Source organism: Balaenoptera acutorostrata, chromosome 15 (genome assembly GCF_949987535.1).
Source record: "Balaenoptera acutorostrata chromosome 15, mBalAcu1.1, whole genome shotgun sequence".
Taxonomy (NCBI): Eukaryota; Metazoa; Chordata; class Mammalia; order Artiodactyla; family Balaenopteridae; genus Balaenoptera; species Balaenoptera acutorostrata.
Genome location: NC_080078.1, coordinates 36,175,468 through 36,196,631, shown reverse-complemented (window position 1 = coordinate 36,196,631; position 21,164 = coordinate 36,175,468). Strand labels below are relative to the sequence as shown.

Genomic DNA, 21,164 nt, shown 5'->3' with positions numbered 1-21,164 from the left:
CCGCTCGCCGCAGTTAGAGAAAGCCTGCGCACAGCAACGGAAGACTCAACGCAGCCAAAAAAATAAATAAATAAATTACTTTTTAAAAAAAAAGACCTTTCAAGAGAAGCTAGAAATCCAGCTTTTATGTGAAAGTCTCACTTTCTAAGCGTTTGCTCAATTTTGAGAACACTGAGGTTCTTCACTTGCGCTTCTTGCGTTTCTGAGACCATTGGGCAGGCCACACACTCCTGCCCTGACCTGGGGCCCCTGCTGCAGCATTGCAACGGGGAAGCCAGGTGGGCTATGCTGATACTCACGCTGGGGTCCGCATCACCCACAGGTGTCTCTGCAGGCTGGGCCTCTTCCGGGGTGGGCCCTGCAGGGGGCACCAGACGGGAAGTGAAGCTGGGGTGGGGTCGGCAGGCTGGGTGGAGGCTGACCCTCTGCACCTGTGGGTAGAGGCCGGCAGGTGAGGCAGGAGGGCTTGGTGTGGGGATAGGGGACACCAGGCAGCTGAGTTAGTGCACAGCTGGACCACGTGCCACGGACGCGGCTGCTGCCGGTGGTGCAGGCCAGGAGCAGTCAGCCAGGCCTTGGCCCTACCTGCTGGTTGCTACCAGCCCACCAGGCATGGGGGTCGGAGGCGGGCACACAGCCTGCAGTGTCCGGGAACAGGTCCTCGTGGAACTCCACAGCCTGGTGGCACACAAGCACACAGGCAGTGAGGTCAAGTCCTCCAGGCTCCCCCAGGCCCTCCCAGTCCCTCACGCAGGACCCCCTCACCTTGCGGGGCACATGGTAGCTGATGGGCACGATGGCTGTGTCGCTCAGCTGCAGGACGCGAAGCACCTCGCAGCCCATGACAGCCAGTGCTCGTCGGGGCACAAGGGCCACCCCCCGCAGCGCGCTCTCCAGGAGGCACTGGGTCACTATCAGGGACACCGTGGAGGACAGTCAGAGTGGGTCGGGGAGGGGAGGGGGGACAGGGCGGGGAGCAGGGCTTACCTGGGCTCAGTGCCGGCTGCTGGGGGGCCACCTCATAGCAGTACAGCTGACTCTCGCCCTGAAACGATCCCCACCCAAGTGCAGCTCGCTGACTGTGCTGGTGGCCTGGGCTGCCCGGCTCTAGCTCCAGCCGCCCCGTCCCTCCCCAAAGACAGAGTCACAGAGCCATGGCCAACGTCTACAGGGCGCTGATGTGCGCTGGGCGCTGAGCTGAGCCCTTGGTAGACTCTGCCTCGCCTGTTCATCATCACGGAGCACGGAGTGAGCACCAAGGGTATACGTTCAGTAGGACAAAGTGCCTGCTGTGTGCTGACTCTGCTCTATTCTCGGCCTTGTCTTCACGAAGCTGACGTTCTAGGGAGTGACCCCGACTGCATGCAATGGAGACTTGGAGCCCTGTGTGCCTGGAGCCCCTGGCAGGGGTGGAGTCTGGGCAGCACTGTTCTAGCTCCTCCTTTCCGGGCTGGATAGCATCCTGCACTCCCCACTCTCCCAGTTGGCTGGCCAGGTCAAAGGTCGGGGCCAGGTCTGGAGAATGAGGGCACCAGCCGACATGGGTGGGGGCTTGAGCTTCTCCTCACCTTTCCCGCCAGGACCAGGAGCCTGGAGTCTGGATCCAGCAGGGGCATCAGAGACCTGGGGGAGAGACGGCCTGTCGTAGGGATACAGCCAGTCATTGGGGCCAAGGGGCAGGGGAAGGGCTGAGAGCATCGTGACTCTAGATCGGGGCTCAGGCCAAGCACAACAGTGGCCAGGAGTGATGCAGCCCCTCCAGTTGCATCCAGCCTGGTCCCCAGGGACCCTCCACCTCCTCTCCCTGTGCTCCCGACATGCTGAGCACATCCTCACGTCCCAGCCTTTCTTTCCCAGGTCCTCCGTCTGCCCAGCTGCTTCACCCCAGGACCGTGCTGGGCCTGGGCACAGGGGAGCTGCCCCCTCCTTCTGCACCTCAGCCCTGATCTCTTCCCATGCTCAGCAGCTCCAGGAAGCCCCCCGACATACATCATTCTGTCCCTGGTCTCACCTCCACCAGCCTAAACACCAGGCCCGGGAAGGTAAGAGGGGTGCTGGAACTGGGGACCCCCCTCCATCCCCACCCGGCACAGTCGGCCTGGGCGCTCCAGGACCCAGGTTTAGGGGCCCTCTCCTCAGTCACCCCTGCTCCTGGGCCTTGATGCTGTCCTAGAGACTCAGAACTCCCCTAGGCACCATCTCTGAGCCCCAGTGCCCAAGCCTGAGCCAGGGGCCAGGGGCAGGGGCTCCTTCCTGCCATGCTTCCCTGGCCTCCCTGTTCTCTGTCCCCCAGGTGGGGCCCTGGGGACGGGGGCAGAGGCTGGAAGCCCCCAGAGCCCCTGCTGCTCTGTGTTGTCTGTCTCGGCCAACAACCTGTTGCTCTCCAGAGATTTACCACTCCCCTTCCCCTCCCAGGCCCTGCAGGGCCCCTTTGCAGCCCCCAGCCCTGACTGCTGTTTTCCAGGCCCAGAGTCTCCTGGATGTGGGGCACCCAGGAGAACTCAGACTGGTGTCTTCATCTGTTTCTGTTTCCTGCTCCTGGTCTTCGGGTCCTGCTCTCACATCCCTGGGGACCCACGGGCCTGGACCCCCACCTCAACGCTGACACTCATCCTCCAATGGAACCCCGTCCTCCTCACTGTGGTCCCAGCAGTCAGAGGTCGCCCAGCTGTGGCAGCTGCCTCCATCCCTCACCCAGGCAACAAAGGGTCCAGCCCACCCCCTCCCCTACCCGGCCAGCTGCCCACCACCCCTCCCCACCCCGCTGAAAGGGAGTCACAGAGTGGACTGGGAAGCTGGGTGGGTCCCCGGGTGGCTCCACAGCTTCCTGGAGTGCCCTGGGCTGGTCACCTGTGAGAAACACAGCCTCTAATTACCTTGGGCCTAGCAGGGTGAGCTGGGCTCAGAACTGCCCTCTTGACCTGGTCTGACCACTGCCTGCTGTGGGGGAGAGGGGGGCAGGGGGACAACGTGGTCATGTGACCTCGGGTGTCCCCCACACTGACGCTGGAGCCAGTGGGGTCAGACGCAAGTCCCTTCAGCAGTTCTAACAGGACTTTCACTCACCCACTAGTTCATCCACAATCATCCACTCCCTTGGTGAGCTGGTCCGCGCCCTGCCCTCAGCTGGGCCGGCAGGCGTGACCAAAGGTGAGTGCAGCAGACCCCACCTCTGGCCTCAAAAGCTCACGGCCTGGGTGACAGGCAGACAGAATTCCACAGACAAACACGTGAAGGAAAAGTTCTCTGAGGACACACAGCGGGGAGCAGAAGGGCCTGACTCTGGCTGGCCACAGGGGAGTGGGTATTCTCTTGACCCAAAGGTTAAAGAGAAATCAACCATGTCAAGGGCAGAGAGTTCCAGGCAGAAAGGGCAGCATATGCAAAGGCCCTGTGGCAGGCAGGTGCACAGCCTGTTTGCGGAACAGGGAGTAGAACGACATGGCTGGTGGTCTGGGCAGTAAGGGTGAGGGGCTGAGGCTCAGGATGGGGTGGGTAGAGGTCACACAGAGCAGGGCCTAGTACATCAGGAGGAGGGTTCTGTCTCCCTCCATTGGATGAGCAATAAAGAAGCAAATGACACATCTTAAGTGAAGAGGGACAGGATCAGGTTTGTGCTGAGCAGAGGCCACCGTGTGGAGACAGGCAGGAGGAAGGAAAACAAGAGTCTGAGAGCAAGTATGCTGGGCGGGGACTCTAGTCACCCTGCTGCTGCCTTGGCAAGAAATGGGAAATTGGCCTGCAGTTTCCACCCTGGCATCAATGGCTCACCTATGCTCTAAACCAACCTCTTTAAGAGGCTTGACCTGGCACCCCTGTGCACCTGCCCCATGAGCCCCAGCCGGCTGGCCCACTGACTCAGGTGCTAGGGCCGCGGGGGCAGGAAGTCAAGGAGGGCAGGGCTGGCTTCTCTGACAGGTCAGGCCAGTCTTCTTCGCCTCAGGCAGAGCTACCTGAGAAGCTCTGTCAGGCGGGAGCATCCTGCCCACCACAGCGCAGGCCAGGAAATGGGGTCATGGCACCCAGCCCCAAGAGTTGGCCAACAGCTGGCACGGGCCTGACCCCAGGCCTTGTAAAGAGAGCCAAGCCAGGTCTGGGTCTGGAATGCAGAACCAAGCCCCAGCTTGGCATAGGGCCAGAGGGGGTGAAAGCTGGCATGGGTACCTCTCCTGCTGCCATGACAATGGGGGAGGGCTGGCATCTGGGCCTGCCACTGGGAAAGGCTTTGACCCAGATCTAGGGGTCTCCAGACTCAAAGCCACAGAAGGTCTAGAGCCCAGACCTGACACCTACCCCTGAGCCCAGGTCCCAGAAGATGCAGAACCATGGTGGTATCAAGTGGATCACGTGGGGGAGGGGTTACCCCCTGACACTCCCATCAGCTTTCCCAATATTGCTGCAAACAACATAGGAAGTACCGCAGTGGGCCTGCCAGGAAATGCAGTTTCAAGAGCCCTCCTCTGGTTCTCCCTGCCAGCCCATCTCTCCCACTCAGACCCACCACCTAAACATCCTGGCATTGCCACTGGTCCAAAGCAGAACAGGTCCCCTGTTCTTGTCACCCAGGCTGGGCAGTGGGGACCCCCTTGAACCAAATCCTGCCCCCCACTCCCTTGCTCCCTTAGAACCAGGTTCTAAGGCAGGTGGTGCCTTGAAGCCAAATGAGGACAGGATGGACATACTGGGGAGGGGGGCCTCCTGGAAGCTGTCCTTGAACCTCCGGGTGGACGGGAGCATGGCCTGTGTGAGTCCAGGCTTAGGATTGGGGCGGGGGATGGATCCTTTAGGCAGGTGGGATCTCACTATCAGCAAGAAATGGCCACAGAGGCGAGAAGCTTCAGGACCTGTCAGGAAGTCCTGTTCCTGGAGGAGAGTCAGGCTGGGGTCTCCTGAGGGCCTTAGGGGACACAGGGCCCAAGGGCAGAGGCATAGGGACAGTCTGAGCTGATCGCAAACTCAAATGCTTCAGGAAACTGAAGGAGTGTAGCAGCCTGGTGTGAGACAACTAGGCTTGGTGGGGACTGGGGCCACCTGTGAGTCTGGGCCTTGGTCACAGGGGGCAGCTGCTGCTCAGCCTTGGCCGAGAGATCCCACTCAAGGCAAGCTGGGAAGTCCCATTTTAATGTGAAACCACTGGATTTTTCAATGTTGGCAATGGCTTCAAAGTTTTAAAAAGTCCCACAGGAGCAAAATGAAACACACCTGAGGGCCTGCACTGGCCTAGGAACAGACGTTTAGAGGTGTGCAAGGCACACTCCACATCCACATATAACAACAAAAGCATGGGGTGCAGACCTCTGCCCATCCTGAAAGGGGGCCGTGTTGGGGAGAGGTCCTGAGGAGGCGAAGAGCTGAGAAGGAAAGTCTAGGAGGTAACCGTTGCAACTCGACCCTGCTTAGCCCTGTTAGAGACTGGACATGGAGGCTATCCTGCCTTCTGGAGGTGATCCAGTCCTTCAAACACCACGCAACCCCTCCACCCCCGCAAGTTGGTGTGGCCCAGCCTGCTGGGATAAGCCTTCAGGCCCCCTGAGATTTGAGCTGGCCCAGCCAAGCCCTGACTGCGGGCTGGGCTGGACGGGGTGGCGGGTGTCCTGGAGCCGGCTGAAAGTTAGGAGCTGAGCTGGGTCCCCAAAGGCTCTGAGGCATGACTCTGACCACAAGTGCAGAGGGGGAGGAGGGCAGAGTGTTTTCCTGGAATCCTCCAAGGCAGGGGATTTTTCTGGACTAGCCCAGCCCCTGGCACCCGTCCCTTCTGCCCCATTAAGGGCCACTGTCAGCAGCACCCAGGCCCCACCTACTGACAGTGAGGCCCAACCTCACATTTCAGCCCAGCACCCCCCAGCATATTCTGGCCTTGAAGCTGCCGGTAACTGTGGATAGTCTATCACGTCCCCTTCCTGGGTGTCGCGCCCTTCATCTAAGACATGGGGAAAGTGGTCCAGAGGTGCTCACAGCAAAACGACCCCAGGACTCAGATTTGGCATTAGAGGTTGTACTTATGAGGCTCTCAGAAGGGATCTGTGTGTGTGGCCTACCCAGGAGTTTCTGAAATTGGGATTAGCTACCAACAACAACACGGAGAGATTTCACATAAAAAATCCGTATTTCCAGTTTCTCCTGAAAAACCTGAAGCTCTGGCAGACTAGGACAGGTCATAGCGGCTGAGTCTTACACCAGTCTCCCCTCCCCAGGTCTCCACAGGCTCTGGGGTCCGTTCCTCGAGTTTTTATCACCTGCCTGGTATGTCACAGGCATCCAGGTTTGGGATGCTTGGTCTCACTCGTTATTCGCTCGCTTTTTCACAGGGAAAAAGGGATCTGCCAGGGTCATATTACAAACTAGTGGCAGACCAGACTGGACCACGGGACTCCTGACTCCCGACGGAGCCAAGCAAGGTCTCTCTTGCCCTCCTGGTCGGGAGTTGGCGGGTTGAGGACCAGGCTGCTTGGCCGAATGACCCTTTCAGCCGAGAGGGGCGGCGGGCCTCCGTCGGCCCCGCCTCGGCCAATAGGGAACAGTCCCGCCCCCCGCCCATGGCGGCCCCGCCCCCAGACTCTTAAGACAGAACCCGCCTCCCGCGAGCCGACTCCGCAGCCCGAGCCTTGGGGCGGGGAGACGCGGACGCGGCTGCCTCAGCACCTCAAGACCTCAGGACGCAGGACCCCTCCGGCCTCCGGGCCAGGAAGCACTGAGGCCGCGGCCCGTCCCGCCCGGCTCCCGCCGCCGCCGCCGCCGCCCGGTGAGTGTCTACCGGGCTGGGGGGCTGCGGGAGGGAACAGGGGACGGGCTGTGCACACGCGCGCGGACCCCCCCGACCTCCGCCGCGCGCACACGCACTCAGGGCGGACACGCGGCCCCCAGTCCTGCACGATCACCTGGGCCAACTCGGGGACGCACGGCGGGCGGGCACCGTGCGCCCCCAGCCCGCCCCCCTTATCTGGCAGTCCTCGGGCTCCGACAGCTCCACGGCCGGGGTGCGCGCACGCGCGAGTACGCGGCTCACCGGCCCGCGGGGCTGCAAGCAGACAAAATAAACACCCCCTCCCTCCTCCCACGGCTGGGCCCTCCGGCATGACCAGTTTTATGAAACAAACCCCTTTGAGGGGATGGCCAAGCCACAGTCTTGGGTTACTTTTACCTCCTGGAGTGACACTGGTTCTGGGCATGAATACCCCCAACCCCTGTCCCCCTGTGCAGATCGACGGCCTGGGGTCCGTCCTGAGGGCTCCTGTCACTCAGGGCAGAGCAAGGGGCCCACAGGCATGCAGCCCTTGAAATGGGGTACGGACCTTGGCTGACTGGGTTGTACTCCAGGTATCAGGGTGCCCCATCTCTGCCCCTGCCAGGGAAGGGGCTTTGCTCACGCTGTGAACCCAATGGCCTGGAGCCAGCCTAGTCTTTTGTGTCCCTGGGCTGGCAACACTGCAGCCTGAGGGCTGCTGAGGTCCCCTGTGGTCACTGGCAGGCCAGATGATTGGTGCCAGCCATTCTGCCTCACCCCCATTTGTTAACGATTACCACACCAGGGTAGCTGACTACCTCTCCCGCTGGGGCCAAGGGCTGGAGTGTGAAAGGTGGGAAGGAGGAAGTGGCCCTGAGGGTCCCTCTGCTTGCCTTCTGCACCAAGGGCAGGTGAGGCTCTGGAGCATGGCACCAGGACCCAGAGCCCCCTCCCCAGACCAAGAGCTTCTAGGGCTGGGGGACTGAACTAAACCTCAAGGTCCCTTCCCACTAGGCTGGACTTTGGGCGTTGGGGGCAAAGAGGGGTGGCTGGGCGGGTAACCTCCAAGGGGGGTCAGCAGGCCCAGTGGGCCATGACGTCCACTATGGGCCCAGCTGTTGGCAAGGCCCAGCAGGGCTAAGTCAGGCAGTGTGGGGGATGGGAGAGTAGTCCCCTGAGTCTGCTGTCTTCTCCCAGGGGTATCAGCCCCTGGAGCTTCTGTAAACAGAGTGTCAGAGGCAGGAAGAGGGCTCTGGTAATGAGCAGCCCAGCTGGATTCCCTCCAGACCATTATCTGGCCTCTCCCGGGCCCAGGGAGGGAGGATGAGCACACACGTGCCAGGCTGGGGGCCCGGGCACTGCCTGTCCCCACCTCCCCTGGCCTCATGTTTCAGTGAAACAACTACCTGGGACCAGTGGGCAGGTGGGGGCTGGTGTCCCAGGTCATTTGCTGGAATGGCACCACTCTCTCCAGACCCTGGACATGGAGGAGGAGGGGTTCAACATGAGAAGCCCCTCAGACAGTGCCCAGACCAGTGCTCTCCCCAGGCGGCCCCCCTCTGGCAAATGCCCCCAGGGAGATGCCTTGGGCAGGAGATGCGTCTAGCTCCTGGCTCCCATTCCTGACACCTCCACTACAGTCCTGGGTGAGCTAGGACAAGTCCCAGGTGAAGAGAGTTGAGTCCTTGTGGGGGCTTTTAAGTGGGTAGCAGCTCCTGGGATCAGGACAGCAGGGTCTCAGCTGGGCCCTGGAGGCAGCTGCCACCTCAGTAGGCCAGCCAGCCAGTTCCCCTGGTGACCAGAGAGAAGGCTGGGTGAGCCTCTGCCCACAGAAGCATCCCTGACCACTGGCAGGCCCTGAGCTCATGGGAAGGACAGCAATGCCACTTAACAGGGTTAGTGATCCCTCCCGGAGCCCCCCTCAGAGTCCCCTCCCTAGGCCAGGGAGCCCAAGGCTCTGCACTGCCAAGAAAACCAGCTCCCCTCACTGCTGTGGAATTTGAGAGTTCTTGGAGAAGGGGGAGGGCATGTGTATGCGTGTGTGTCTCAAAGCACAGCCCAGTGGGCGTGTGTCTGGCGTGGGCATGTGTCTGCGCGCGCGTGACCAGAGCAGGGCTGTGTTTGGGGGCGGGCAGGGGTGTGCTGAGGGTGGGCGGGGGCTCAGTCTTCTTCCTTTTATCAGTTTCCACATTCCAGAGTCAGCCGGATTGCTTTTCCTCAGCTGGCTGGGCCGCCTGGCCGGCCAGACCCGCCGGCCTCCCCCGCTTTTCCTCATTCCACCCTCCCTGGGTATGAGGAGGCTGGAGCAGACTCCCTTGGGCCACCTTAGGATTGGGGGGTGGGAACAGGCGAGGGGCCAGTTCTTCTCCAAGGTGGGGAAGGGCCCCCACCCGTCTCCTCCCGGGGAACGCAATAAGGCTCTCACATTCCTCAGAGGCTGCCTGAGAGATTTAATTAAGGAGGAAGGAGAGAGCTAGCCTGCACTGAGAAGAGGCTGAGGCTGGGGTGGCCACTGGGGCCCCCCTGGCCCTGGGCCTGGGTGGGCAGCAGTGAGAGGTGAGAGGCAGGCTTGTGGCTCCCCTAATCAACCCCACCTGCCCACCGATCAGCTCACAGGCCCCAGGAAGGGCCTCCTTCGCTGCAAGGTAACCGAGAACCCTGGGCGTGATGGAATGAGAAGGGCAAGACCCCTCTGGGGCTACCTCCTTCTCAGACCCTGTCTAGGCCCCAGACAGCCTGTGCCCAGCCGGCTTGGGGCTGGCGGCCTCCCTTGGTGACTAAGGTCTTCCTCTGGCAAATTCAGGGTTAATTGCAGAGTTAGGGCCTTAGTTGATGGGTGCTTGGCCCTGGGTGGGGACAGGGCAGCGAGCAAGCCCCATGTCTGAGCCCAGCCCCAGTGGCATCACACCTGCACGTGCTGACGGTGGCATCTGGACCAGCCCATTTCAAGTTGGGCCGCAGCCACCACATAGCTCCCGAGGCAGCAGGTATCCTCTTCCAGCAGAGTGGCACCTCTGCTGACTGAGAAGGCACGTCCTGCCACCCTGAGGGCTCACTTGAGCCAGGAACTGGCCTTAGTCACTGGCCTCCCTGCCCTGGGCTGACAGGTCTAGCAGCTGCCAAGTCACCCACAGTGCCACAGAAGACACCCACCTGGGGCCAGGCAGCTCCTGCCATGGAGTGGGGAAGGGGGAGGAGGTCCAGCTCCTGCTCTTCTGGTGCTGCCAGCTGGCCATACCTGCTCAGGGATCTAGACTCTTCCCTGGACAGGGAGACAGGCTGACATACAGACTATCCCCCTTTGCAATATTCTGCCCCAGGATCTGAGGCTTAGCTATATGGGAGACCCACCCAAGAAGCTTCTCTAAAACACAACCCTGCCTGGGTCTCACCCCAGAAATTCTTATTTAATTGGCCGGGGGAGGGTGCGGCGTGAGCATTAGGAACTTTCTAAAGCTTCTTGGTGCTTTTGATGTGCAGCTGGGGTTGAGAAGCCCTATAGGTGGGAGACGGAAGGGAAGCCCGGATGAGGTCGTGGTGTGGAGTGTCAAGACTTATCCATAGCGTGAGTAGAACCAGCTGGGGGTGGTGATGGAGTAAGTAAAGCAGAGACGCCAAGACTGGTGGGTACCCCCACCACCAGTCAAAGGGCAGGGCTTAATCAAAGGGCAGGGCTAGGACCACCCCCCAAGAGGGCTATCTCCGAGGACCTGAGGCTCAGCCCCCTCGGCCCCTTCCATGAGGGCCCAGGATAGAGACCCCAACCTGCTGGGCCAAGGGCTGCTTCTCCCCAGGGATGGGGAGACTGGTGGACACAGCCCAGGCCCAGAGCCTCCTCAGACACGTCAGCGAAACTGGAGCCAACTGTCCTGGCTGCCGGCATGGTCCCGCCTGCCTGGGGGGTTGGCAGACTCCTGGGCTGGGCTGCTGCCAGGCCTGGCCGGCAGTGCTTCACCCTGGCGGGCCAGCACTGGGAGCCAGAGGCCCAGAGCCGTGGGGTCAGATCTGCAGCCCCAGACCCTTGTACCCACTCCGCAGCATCGGGTATGGAAAGGGACGTGTGCCTGCTTCTGTCTGCCCATTCCTGTTCCCCACGGGCCAGGCACAGGAGATGCTCCAGCCTGAGGTCTCATGTGGTCACCCGAAGGCCCGAGTTCCACTCACTCGCCAGTCCCTGCCTGACCCAGGGCCTATGAGTGGGTGCCTCCAGGTGTCCCACACTTGGGCGTGGGTGGGGACACTCTGGGTCCCCCTGAGAGCTGAAATGATGATGCCCTTACTCACAGAGCCCCTCCTTGTGCTCCCCCTCGTCCCCCGTCACATGCTGAACTGCCGGCCAAAGGACAGCTCACTTCCCCCCACCCCCTTCTAGAACTAAAGGCACCTTCCTCCCACCCCCCAGGCTGCTCTCTCTAGCTTCTCCTGTTCTTCCACGCCTGAGGATGGAGGGCAGCCTTTGCATAGAGGCCTCACCCTGGGCCCAGGGGCCTCCTGTCTGTGCCTAAATCTGCGTGAAGCCCCTCTCACACCATGGCATCCTCACCCCATGCATGTGGAGGGCAAGACTCAGGTTTTATGGGTGACACCCTCAGTAGGTAGTGTTTACTGACCACCTAGAATGTCCTCCAAATACAAACTAAACAAGCCCTGAGACTCAGGCGCTGTACCCAGCCTCCCCCACTTCACAGATGGGAACTGAGGCGAAGGGCTGTGGCCAGGCTGTCATGCAGCCAGGCTGCGAATGCAGGCAGTCAGACCCCAAAGCCCCATCCCAGCACTGTCCCCTGGAGGGCCCTTGTGGTGGGGCCAGGCCAAGGCGAGTCCAAGTGGAGGGGAGGCCCTGGACACTCTGCCCTCCTGCCTCCACCCCCCCCAACCCTCAAATCCCAGGGCTACCTCCAGAACTCTCCCCACACCCTTTGCAGAGGGAAAGGGCCCACCTCCCTGCCTTGAGTCAGCAGATCAGATATCAAAGCCCAGGCCCCTGGTCCTTCAGGGCTGCTGAAATTGCAAGGGCCAGGGCAGCCATGACCCCAACGAGACACTCCCACCCCCAATGCACACACACACCAGCACGCACCCAGACAGGCGGAATCGCTCCCAGAACTTGTTAAAAGAACTTCCCCATTTTAAAACAAACAGAACAACACAGAACCACAACCCTGGGTGCTCAGAACAACTCCAGAAGGTGAAGCAGGGCTGCTAAGAAAAAAAGCCCACAGGTGATAAGGGATCTGGGAAGCTATTTAGGGGCAGAGCTGGTCTCCTGCTGCCCTGTCACCGGCCCCCTCCAGTCAGTCATTGCCCTCTGGGTCCCCTCTGGGGGCTCTCTGATCTGTTCTTGGTGGCAGAGCCCCCCGGAGCTGACAGCCCACAGCTTGCCATTTTCCCAAGCCCCAGTGCCAGCTCCTTGCTGGATGGGTGGAATGGGGCTCAGGCAGAGGCACTCATCCCTGCATCCTGTGGACTTCCTGTGGAAGCAGGGTAGCTCCTGCCTACTGGGGTCTCCCCAGCCCAGAATGCCAGCTGCTCTTGTTCTGACCCAGCCCCCACTCTCCATCAGCTTACCCAGATTGCCTCTGCGGCCAGACAGACCCCCGGTGTTCCTGCCTCCCTCCCCCATGATGACTTTACTGATTAAAGGGCCAGCAGACTACAGGTGAAGCTCAGAGCCCATGCTGGTCCCCTCCTCAATGCAGAATGGGAAACACCCCCCAGTATGCATCCCAGGCCCCCAAGGACCACACACCTGGCTCCTCAGAGCTAAGTGCTCCCAATCCTGGGAGGTGTCCATTCTGGAATGCCCAGGTGGACAGATGAGGAAACTGAGAAAGCAGCTGTCTGTGGCCTCACAGTTCGGGTGCCCCTGGCCCAGGGCTGCCTGACTGGAGTGTGAGCTTTTAACTGTGATCTTTTATAAGGCCCAGGGGAGCTGAAGCTGTAAGGGTGGCCAGGCTGGCCAAGTGTAAGGTCCCCTCCCACCCCAGAGCCTGGCTGCGCCCTTCCTGACCCTGCCCACCACCCCCACCCCCGCCAGGAGGGCTAACTCAGGGGGAGGCAGCTCACCCACCACGTGCATGAGGGGGTGGGGGTCGCTCACAGCCCACATCTGGAGGCCAGGCCATACCCACCGCCTTCTGAGTCAGGGAGGGTGGAGCGGGTCCCCACAGGGAAGGAGGCCAGGTGCGGCACACACAGTCCCCCTGGGAACGGCGCCGGCAGGGCCGGGGGCACACGAGGCCTCCCGGGTTCTGGCTGAGGTTCATCTGAGGCTGAGTGCAAGATGCTCCTCCACCATTCACTCAGCAAAGATGGGCTCTGGGATACAGGGAGCAAAAACAGACAGGGCCTCCCCTCAGGGAGGGTACAGCAGAATCTAAAGAGCAGAGGAGGTGGCACTGGCTGGGGTCAGGGAAGGCCTCCCTAGCTGGCCTCTGAAGGGCAGTCATCAGTGTTAACTAGTGAGGGGCAGAGGGGACCCTGCAGGTGGGCAGTGCGTATGCAGGCCCAACCTGGTGATGGGCTTTTACTCAGAGCTGGCCCAACACCATAGTGGCCTCCTGGGGACCACCTGCCCCTCCTCCGCCTCACATTCCAGGAGCCCACATCCCTGGGGAGGGGCAGCCCGATGGACGGCATTGGGCAGAACATGGGCTGGGTAGGGGGTCACGCTACCTGTGTGGCTGGATGGCTGGCCAGCGTGGGGGAAGGGGAGGCTGAGCCCCAGCACAAAAGGCCCTTGTGTGAGTAGGAGGCACCTGGAGGGGAGGCATGCCGGCCTCTCAGGGACTTTAGGGAACCAGAGTGTGAGGACCGCTGCTGGGGTGGCCCCCGGGCTCCCCGCAGGAGCCTGAGTGAAGGGGGGCCCATGCTGTGGCCCTATCCTGTCTCGGGCAGTTCCAGCTACGAGTGGGAGCCTGGAGCGGCTTGGGGAGCCACCCCCACCTGGGCAGGACTGGGCCCCACATCAGGAGGGCAGGCCCAGCCACACCTGGACGTGGTTAAGGACCTGGGCTGTGGCTCAGATTTCCCGGCAGTGCAAAGGCAGCAAGTCACTGCACCTCCAGGAGCCTCTTCTCCTGTCATCCGGGAGTGAGGAGAACAGCTTCCACCTGGAGTGGCTGCTGGGGGAGACCGTAGACGTTCGGTGCTGCGGGCACGTGGGAAGGGCTGCTGCTCAGGGCTTGGCCTAGAGTGGATCCCAAGAAATGATAGAGGATCCGATCTGCGGAGCGTTTCCAGGCTTGACACTGCCTCCGGGGCCACCACACAACCAATGTCCCCCAACCTGAGACCTGGGTCAGCCCAGGGAGGCTGGGGCCCCCTCACCTCTAGTTCTTTCATCGTGGCTCACAGATGGGAAGACCAAGGTTCCCTGCCTCCCCCCTTCCCACAGGGGGACACTTGCCAAGGGCTCCAGCCCTCCTCTGCCTCCCCAGGGGACTCTCCTGCTGGCCATGTCCTAGGCAGGTCTGACTTCACAAGTGGAAAAACACCGATCCCAGAGTTTCCCCGTGAAGTCTTCCCGCTGTGGTCTCTCCTCACTCGGAGGACTCAGAGTGCGGCGGCAGCGGCCGGTGGCCCAGGGCGGGCAGCTTCTCTACTTACGTGCTCGACCGCCTGCCTGCCTGGTCTCTCCCAGATGCTGTGGGAGGGGCTGCCGCTCCAGAACCCACCATTCTCCCTCCTTCCCTGTCCACCTCAGCAGAGATTTTTGGGGTGGTTTAGGGGGAGGAGCACAGAGTCTGATGTTTTTTGACCATGTGTTCTCTCTGAGCCACAGAGAAGCCAAAGGGCTGGAGTTAAGGAGAAGGGGGTTATTTGTGGTCACTGAGTGTTTGGGGGCCAGGCCCCCCTCTGTGTGCATCAGCCCACCGAACCCTGGTGTCAGCGCAGGAAGTAGCAACTGATATCATAACAAGGTCATGTGATTGCTCAAAGTCACATAGCGAAGAAGTGACGGGGCAGGGACAGGAACCCGGCCAGGGCACTGGGGACCTGACTCATAACTACTGTATGCTGTTGGGTTTGGGGGCGGGGAGTGAAGGGGGCTGGGAATTCCCTTCCCGGTCCTTCCTGGAGTGGCTGTCCCCTGGGGCCCCTGACTCACGGTCTCCCGCTTTCCTCTCTGCTCCCAGGGACCAGAAGATGCGCTCCAAGACACCCCCGCCCCTGTTGCTGTCACTGCTGCTGCTGCTGCCGGCCCTGGAGCCCAGGGTGCAGGGCTGCCCAACCGGCTGCCAGTGCAACCAGCCACAGACAGTCTTCTGCACCGCCCGCCAGGGGACCACCATGCCTCTCGACGTGCCGCCCGACACAGTGGGCCTGTACGTCTTTGAGAATGGCATCACCACACTCGACGCGGGCAGCTTTGCCGGCCTGCCGGGCCTGCAGCTCCTCGACCTGTCACAGAACCAGATTGCCAGCCTGCCCGGTGGGGTCTTCCAGCCACTGGTCAACCTCAGCAACCTGGACCTGACTGCCAATAGGCTTCGGGAAATCACCAACGAGACCTTCCGCGGCCTGCGGCGCCTGGAGCGCCTCTACCTGGGCAAGAACCGCATCCGCCACATCCAGCCCGGTGCCTTCGACGCGCTCGACCACCTACTGGAGCTCAAGCTGCAGGACAACGAGCTGCGGGCGCTGCCCCCGCTGCGCCTGCCGCGCCTGCTGCTGCTCGACCTCAGCCACAACAGCCTCCCAGCCCTGGAGCCCGGCATCCTGGACACCGCCAACGTGGAGGCGCTGCGGCTGGCCGGCCTGGGGCTGCAGCGGCTGGACGAGGGGCTCTTTGGCCGCCTGCGCAACCTCCACGACCTGGACGTGGCCGACAACCAGCTGGAGCTTGTGCCGCCCGCCATCTGGGGCCTGCGGGGCCTGACGCGCCTGCGGCTGGCGGGCAACACCCGCATCGCCCAGCTGCGGCCCGAGGACCTGGCCGGCCTGGCAGCCCTGCAGGAGCTGGACCTGAGCAACCTGAGCCTGCAGGCCCTGCCGCACGAGCTCTCGGTTCTCTTCCCCCGCCTGCGGCTCCTGGCGGCTGCCCGCAACCCCTTCAACTGCGTGTGCCCCCTGAGCTGGTTCGGCCCCTGGGTGCGGGAGAGCCGCGTGGCGCTGGCCAGCCCCGAGGAGACACGCTGCCACTTTCCACCCAAGAACGCCGGCCGGCTGCTCCTGGACCTTGACTACGCCGACTTTGGCTGCCCGGCCACCACCACCACGGCCACGGTGCCCACCATGAGGCCCACGGTGTGGGCGCCCACAGCCCCACCTTCCAGCATGGCTCCCACCTGGCTCAGCCCCACGGAGCCGACCACTGAAGCCCTGAGCCGACCGCCCCCTGCCCCGCCCACCATGGGTCCTGCCCCCCAGCCCCGGGACTGCCCAGCGTCCATCTGCCTCAGTGGGGGCACCTGCCACCTGGGGGCGCGGGGCCACCTGGAGTGCCTGTGTCCTGAGGGCTTCACGGGCCTGTACTGTGAGAGCCGGGTGAGGCCAGGGCCGAGGCCCAGCCCTGCCCCGGCCACCATGCGGCCACCCCAGCCCCTGCCCCTCGGCATCGAGCCCGCCAGCCCCACCTCCCTGCGGGTGGGACTGCAGCGCTACCTGCAGGGCAGCACCGTGCAGCTCAGGAGCCTCCGCCTCACCTACCGCAACCTGTCGGGTCCCGACAAACGGCCGGTGACGCTGAGGCTGCCCGCCTCACTCGCAGAGTACACGGTCACCCAGCTGCGGCCCAATGCCACCTACTCCATCTGCGTCCGGCCCCTGGGGGCCGGGAGGGTGCCTGAGAGCGAGGAGGCCTGTGGGGAGGCCCGCACGCCCCCGGCAGTCCGCTCTAACCACGCCCCAGTCACCCAGGCCCGAGAGGGCAACCTGCCACTCCTGATTGCGCCCGCCCTGGCTGCCGTGCTCCTGGCCGTGCTGGCTGCCGTGGGTGCGGCCTTCTGTGTGCGGCGGGGGCGGGCCGCGGCAGCTGTGGCTCAGGGCAAAGGGCAGGTGGGGCCAGGGGCCGGGCCCCTGGAGCTGGAGGGGGTGAAGGCCCCCTTGGAGCCAGGCCCCAAGGCAACTGAGGGTGGTGGGGAGGCCCCGCCTGGCGGGCCTGAGTGTGAGGTGCCGCTCATGGGCTACTCGGGGCCCGGCCCCCAGGGGCCCCTCCCAGCTAAGCCCTACATCTAAGCCTGGGAGTGATGGACAGCCGAGGCCAGGCTCTCGGCCCCACTGGGACTGGCCAGGGCCCTCCTGCTGCCAGATCAAGGAAGTTCTCAGATCCGTACGATGAGGACATGTCAGGACCGGGGCTGTGTGACCACAGCAAGTCCCTGCCCCTCTCTGGACCTTGGTGTCCTCATCCGTAAGAAGCTGGGACCCAGGTGATAACCTCTAAGGTCCCCCCTGCCCGAGTGCCTAGAGGATGGCGTTGGCCCCGTCTTCTGCAACATGCAACCTCTGGGGTGGGGCGGGCCCTGCCGTGTGCTGGTAACACAGGCCTGGGGCTGCCTAGCCCCCCACCCCAAGGAGACTCTGGGGGCCAGTGAAGGAAGCCCCCAGAAAAGAGAGCAGAGGGAGAGTGGGACTGGGGATGGGGTGGGTGACCCTGCCTCAACCCCAGAAAGTGAAGGAACAAAAGAAACTGGAAAGAAAGATGCTTTAGGAACAAGTTTTGCTTTTGTTTTTTAAAATATATTTATAAAAGATCCTTTCCCATTTATTCTGGGAAAATGTTTTTCAAACTCAGAGACAAGGACTTTGGTTTTTGTAAGACAAATGATGATATGAAAGCCTTTTGTAAGAAAAATAAAAGATGAAAAGAAACAAGCATGTTTCTCAGGCATGGCCCCAGGGTACCTGGGCTGGACGGAGGGAGGGTGGGGGCTCGCAGGGTCAGCCTAGAGGGACAGCCCTCTCTGTGGGGAAGCTGGGGGCAGGGACCCCTCTCCCCAGCGGGCACCAGGCCCTAGTCAGCATGCCCTAGGCTGTCCTGCCCTGGGTTGTGTCTGCTCAGTCTGCTCGACTGAGGTGCCCGGACCAGCCTCCCAGTGAGACTGGGAACCAGGAGGGAGCAGGGATAGGAAAGGGGCCACTTCAACCTCTGGGCAGAGGAACAGTTAGGGCAGCCTTACCCTTCCCAGGCCCAGTCTTCTGCCAGCAGGAGCTGCAGGGCTCCTGGGAGAGGCTGGGGAGATGCTCGTGGCAGATGCAAGCCAAGACGACCCCCAAGGGTCCCTCCTCAGAGATGGGTCTGATGAGCAGTTCACCGCCTGCCTTCCTCTGTGGAGGAGGTGCCTTGAGCCATGTCCTGCCAGGCCCTCGTGGATGGTCCTGGACCAGATGGCAGACATGGCCCAGCCCTTCCTGCAGTCCTGTTGCCCCTCTGCATGGGCTCAGGCTGGGAGACCTTGCTCCCAGCCTCCTGCTCTAGCTACAGAGAGGGGGGCCTTGGTAGAGGAGCAGCACAGATCCTGAATGGCAGGAACTCTTTGCTGGGTGAGGAGGCAGGGACCGAGCCAGGGCTGTTAGGGGCAGGTGGCCCTGTGATGCCCCTTTACTCTCTGCACTTGAGTAAAGTACCCAGGCTTTCCAGAAACCCCGGAAGAGGGAGTGTTTTCCAGGAAGCCACAGGCCAAGGTGGGGGCAGGGCCCCCAGGGATGCTGTGCACAGCCCTGGCCTGAACCAGGTGCTGGGAGCTTAGGAACAGTGACAGACACACGCGCCCAGCACCTTTTCCTATTACCCTCTGGCAGGAAGGGAGGTGCCCCTGGGGCCATAGAGAGGCCCTGCAAAGGCTAGAGCGAGCCTCCCTGCGGCCCCATGCCCATCTCCCTGCATGGGTCATGGCCCCTGGTCCCCAGCCTCACCCTGGCGGGAAGGAGGCAGCCCAGCCAGGCCTGGGGAGCAGGCCCTGCGGTTCTGGGCGTTGATGTCAGTGCAGAGTCAGGCCCAGCCACACGAGGCTCTGGATTCAATTATCGGCTGCTGAGGGTTCTGGCATGAGAAGGGAGGAGGTGGGTCGTGATGGGCAGAGAGTGGTGGCAGCGGGCCTGGGTGGGGCCCCTTCTTCCTGAGGCAGCGGAGGCAGCAGCCCAGGTGGATTTCCTGTGGGCCTGGGTCCCATTAGGGGAATGGCTCTGGCGAGGCCTGCCCTCCCCTTCGGCGGCCCCGTCAAAGGGGCCATTGTGGGCCTATGGGCTGCTGCTAAACACAGTGGCTGCTGAATGAATGTTTTCGCTGCAAAGCTAAACCTGGCTAGTGGGGCCGCAGGGGTGGGGTGAGTGGTGGGGCCCACAGAAAGGGGCCTGAGCACTCACGCCAGCCCTCCCAGAAAAGGTCTTCGGGCATCCCATCAGATGAGGGGCCGGGGGACGAAGAGAGGGCCAGGGAATGAGTGGGGGACCGAGCCAAGATACAGCCACTACCCAGGGTGATCCTGCTGTGGGGAAACGCCAGCCCCCAACTGCTGGGTCCTCACTGCCACAGGCCCTGTGCCACACGGGCTACACATGCTCCCATTTCACGTCCAGCAATCCCTCTACAGAAGAGAATCACAGGCTGGGAACGGTGAGACAGCAGCTTGCTCACAGTAGGCAGGGACGGATCCCAACACCTGCTCCCTGGCCCAGGAAGTGGGGGTACCAGCCTTGGGGGGAGGGCTTGGCCCTCCAGGAGAGGGGAGGGGCTACTGAGAGCCGCAGAAGGCAGGCAGGGAGGGGGCTCCCAACCTCCAGGGAACTCGCTGGGATGCAGGGCCGGTGCCTCTGGCCAGAGGTGGACACCTCAATGTGAAGAAGCAGAGCAGACTCCCAGCCTGCACCCTGTGAGGCTTGCTGCCAGGGCAACCTCAACAGAAGATCGATTTTTCTGGCTTCAGCTTTTATTCTTTGGTAACATGTGGAGAAAAATCTCCATCTGCCTTCAGCTCAGGGCCGATACTGTTGACCATTCACCCAGCCCAGGAGCAGGGCACCCGAGACAGGTGGTGTTTCTGCGCCTCCCGGACCGGAGAATGAGCTGCTCCATTAGCCCAGGCCCTGCCGGTAACCCCCCACCTCCACCCAGCGCAGGAAGTACGGGGCAGCCATCTGTGGACCTGCCGCCCGAGCCCAGCTTTACAGATAGGACCTGCTGCCCTGCGCTTCCCACGTGGGGAGGTACACTCCACAAACAACACAGATGAGCAGGGGAAGGGCAGGAGGGCCCATCCTCTCCCTACTCGTATGGGATCTCACTCAGCCTTGCCTCCCTCATCTGCAAATTGGGCCTTTCCAGCTCCCCAGCCTTTCTCTGGGTTGTGATGGGAGCAGAGACAGAGGCCCCTGGGAGGGTGGGGCCCTGGGCCCTCCCTGGGAGAGGATGGGGAGGGGCATGTGCCTGACCCCTGGCCCCCTATAGCTCTTATAAGAGCTCATACTGTTCTGCCCAAATGGAGATGGAAAATCTGTAAAATAGAAAAGAAACTGAGCGGGTGCAGTGGAGACCCATGCCGTGCCCGCAGCTGACACCCTGCACCCTTCCTACCTTCAGTCCAGTTCACTCAGCAGCCCCCAACACCCCAGGGGGCTCCTGAGGGGTTCTGGCTTCTGGGGAGCCTGGGGGTAGGGGACCCACCACTTCTCAGGCCAGCCTGGAGGCTGGCACGCATCCCTGGCGTCCACCAGCTTTGTAGAGGGCTGGAGAGTCCCAGCTCCTTTGCCAAGGGCGTGGGCCCAGTGGGGCAGTGGCCAGGACTGGGGGATGAAGGGGGCGGGATACTGGCCTGGCCGCCCATCTGGGAGTGATTTGAGAAATTCCAGGCCTCGCTGGCCCTGCAAGGCTATTCTTAACTGCTATAATTACAGGGTCAGCCTTGGCCAGTGGCACCATGGGGTCTGGGCATCGTTAACTCCCCCAGGGGCCACACTGGGGCTGGGCGGGGGCTGCTCCTCGGGGTGGGGGGGCGGGTGCCAGCACAGACCGGGGCGGAGCCTGGAAGGCAGGAAGTGGTGGGGAGAGGAGCACTGGATGGTAGTGCTGGCTCCCTTTTCCAGGCTGGGCCAGTTCCCTCCCTCTGCTGGGGGGCCCCATAAGGAAGGGGCTGTCTGGCTTGGGTAGGCATGGAGGACAAGATATCAGTGCAGCATGAGGGCTGGGGGAGGGGTTGCTGGACATGAAGCCAGAAGGCCTGGGGGCCCTGATTCCTCCAGCGCAGGGATGCCCTGGTAACATCCCGCTGCATTCCCAGGGCCAAGAGCAGGCAGAGACCTCACACCTACTGGTATGGGATCTCACTCAGCTTTGCCTCCCTCATCTGCAAATTGGGCCTTTCCAGCTCCCCAGCCTTTCCCTGGGTTGTGAGACAGGATGGGAGTGCCATCCTGACGGTTTCCCCTTCTCTGGGGGCTCTCAGCAGGGTCGCCCTGGCAGGAGCTCTTACGGCACTCAGCCCTGCGTGCCCCAGACATG

General features: G+C 62.3%; 2 protein-coding genes across 4 annotated transcripts in view; one reads left to right on the top strand and one right to left on the bottom strand.

Annotated features, from left to right (window-relative positions):
- The window catches only part of CORO7 (coronin 7), a 60,137-nt gene that overhangs the window by 8,081 nt on the left and 30,892 nt on the right, over positions 1 to 21,164 (bottom strand). For 2 of the 3 annotated variants that reach the window (XM_057528937.1, XM_057528938.1), the window contains exons 10-14: positions 1,569 to 1,623; positions 988 to 1,045; positions 766 to 911; positions 586 to 678; positions 300 to 431 (exon numbers count right to left, since the gene is read on the bottom strand). In XM_057528937.1, the coding sequence (XP_057384920.1) occupies positions 300 to 431; positions 586 to 678; positions 766 to 911; positions 988 to 1,045; positions 1,569 to 1,623 (484 nt within the window). Of the gene's footprint in view, positions 1 to 299; positions 432 to 585; positions 679 to 765; positions 912 to 987; positions 1,046 to 1,568; positions 1,624 to 2,876; positions 3,600 to 21,164 lie in introns of those variants that run through there. The other variant, XM_057528939.1, reaches the window with a different exon arrangement.
- On the top strand, positions 6,596 to 17,542 carry VASN (vasorin). Its single transcript, XM_057528940.1, has 2 exons — positions 6,596 to 6,742; positions 14,863 to 17,542. The coding sequence occupies exon 2, from the start codon at positions 14,873 to 14,875 to the stop codon at positions 16,901 to 16,903; it is 2,031 nt and encodes a 676-aa protein (XP_057384923.1). The 5' UTR covers positions 6,596 to 6,742; positions 14,863 to 14,872; the 3' UTR covers positions 16,904 to 17,542.

What these genes read in the sequence shown, in the direction of transcription:
- VASN (XM_057528940.1), top strand. Translation starts at nt 14,873, where the DNA reads ATGCGCTCCAAGACACCCCCGCCCCTGTTGCTGTCACTGCTGCTGCTG.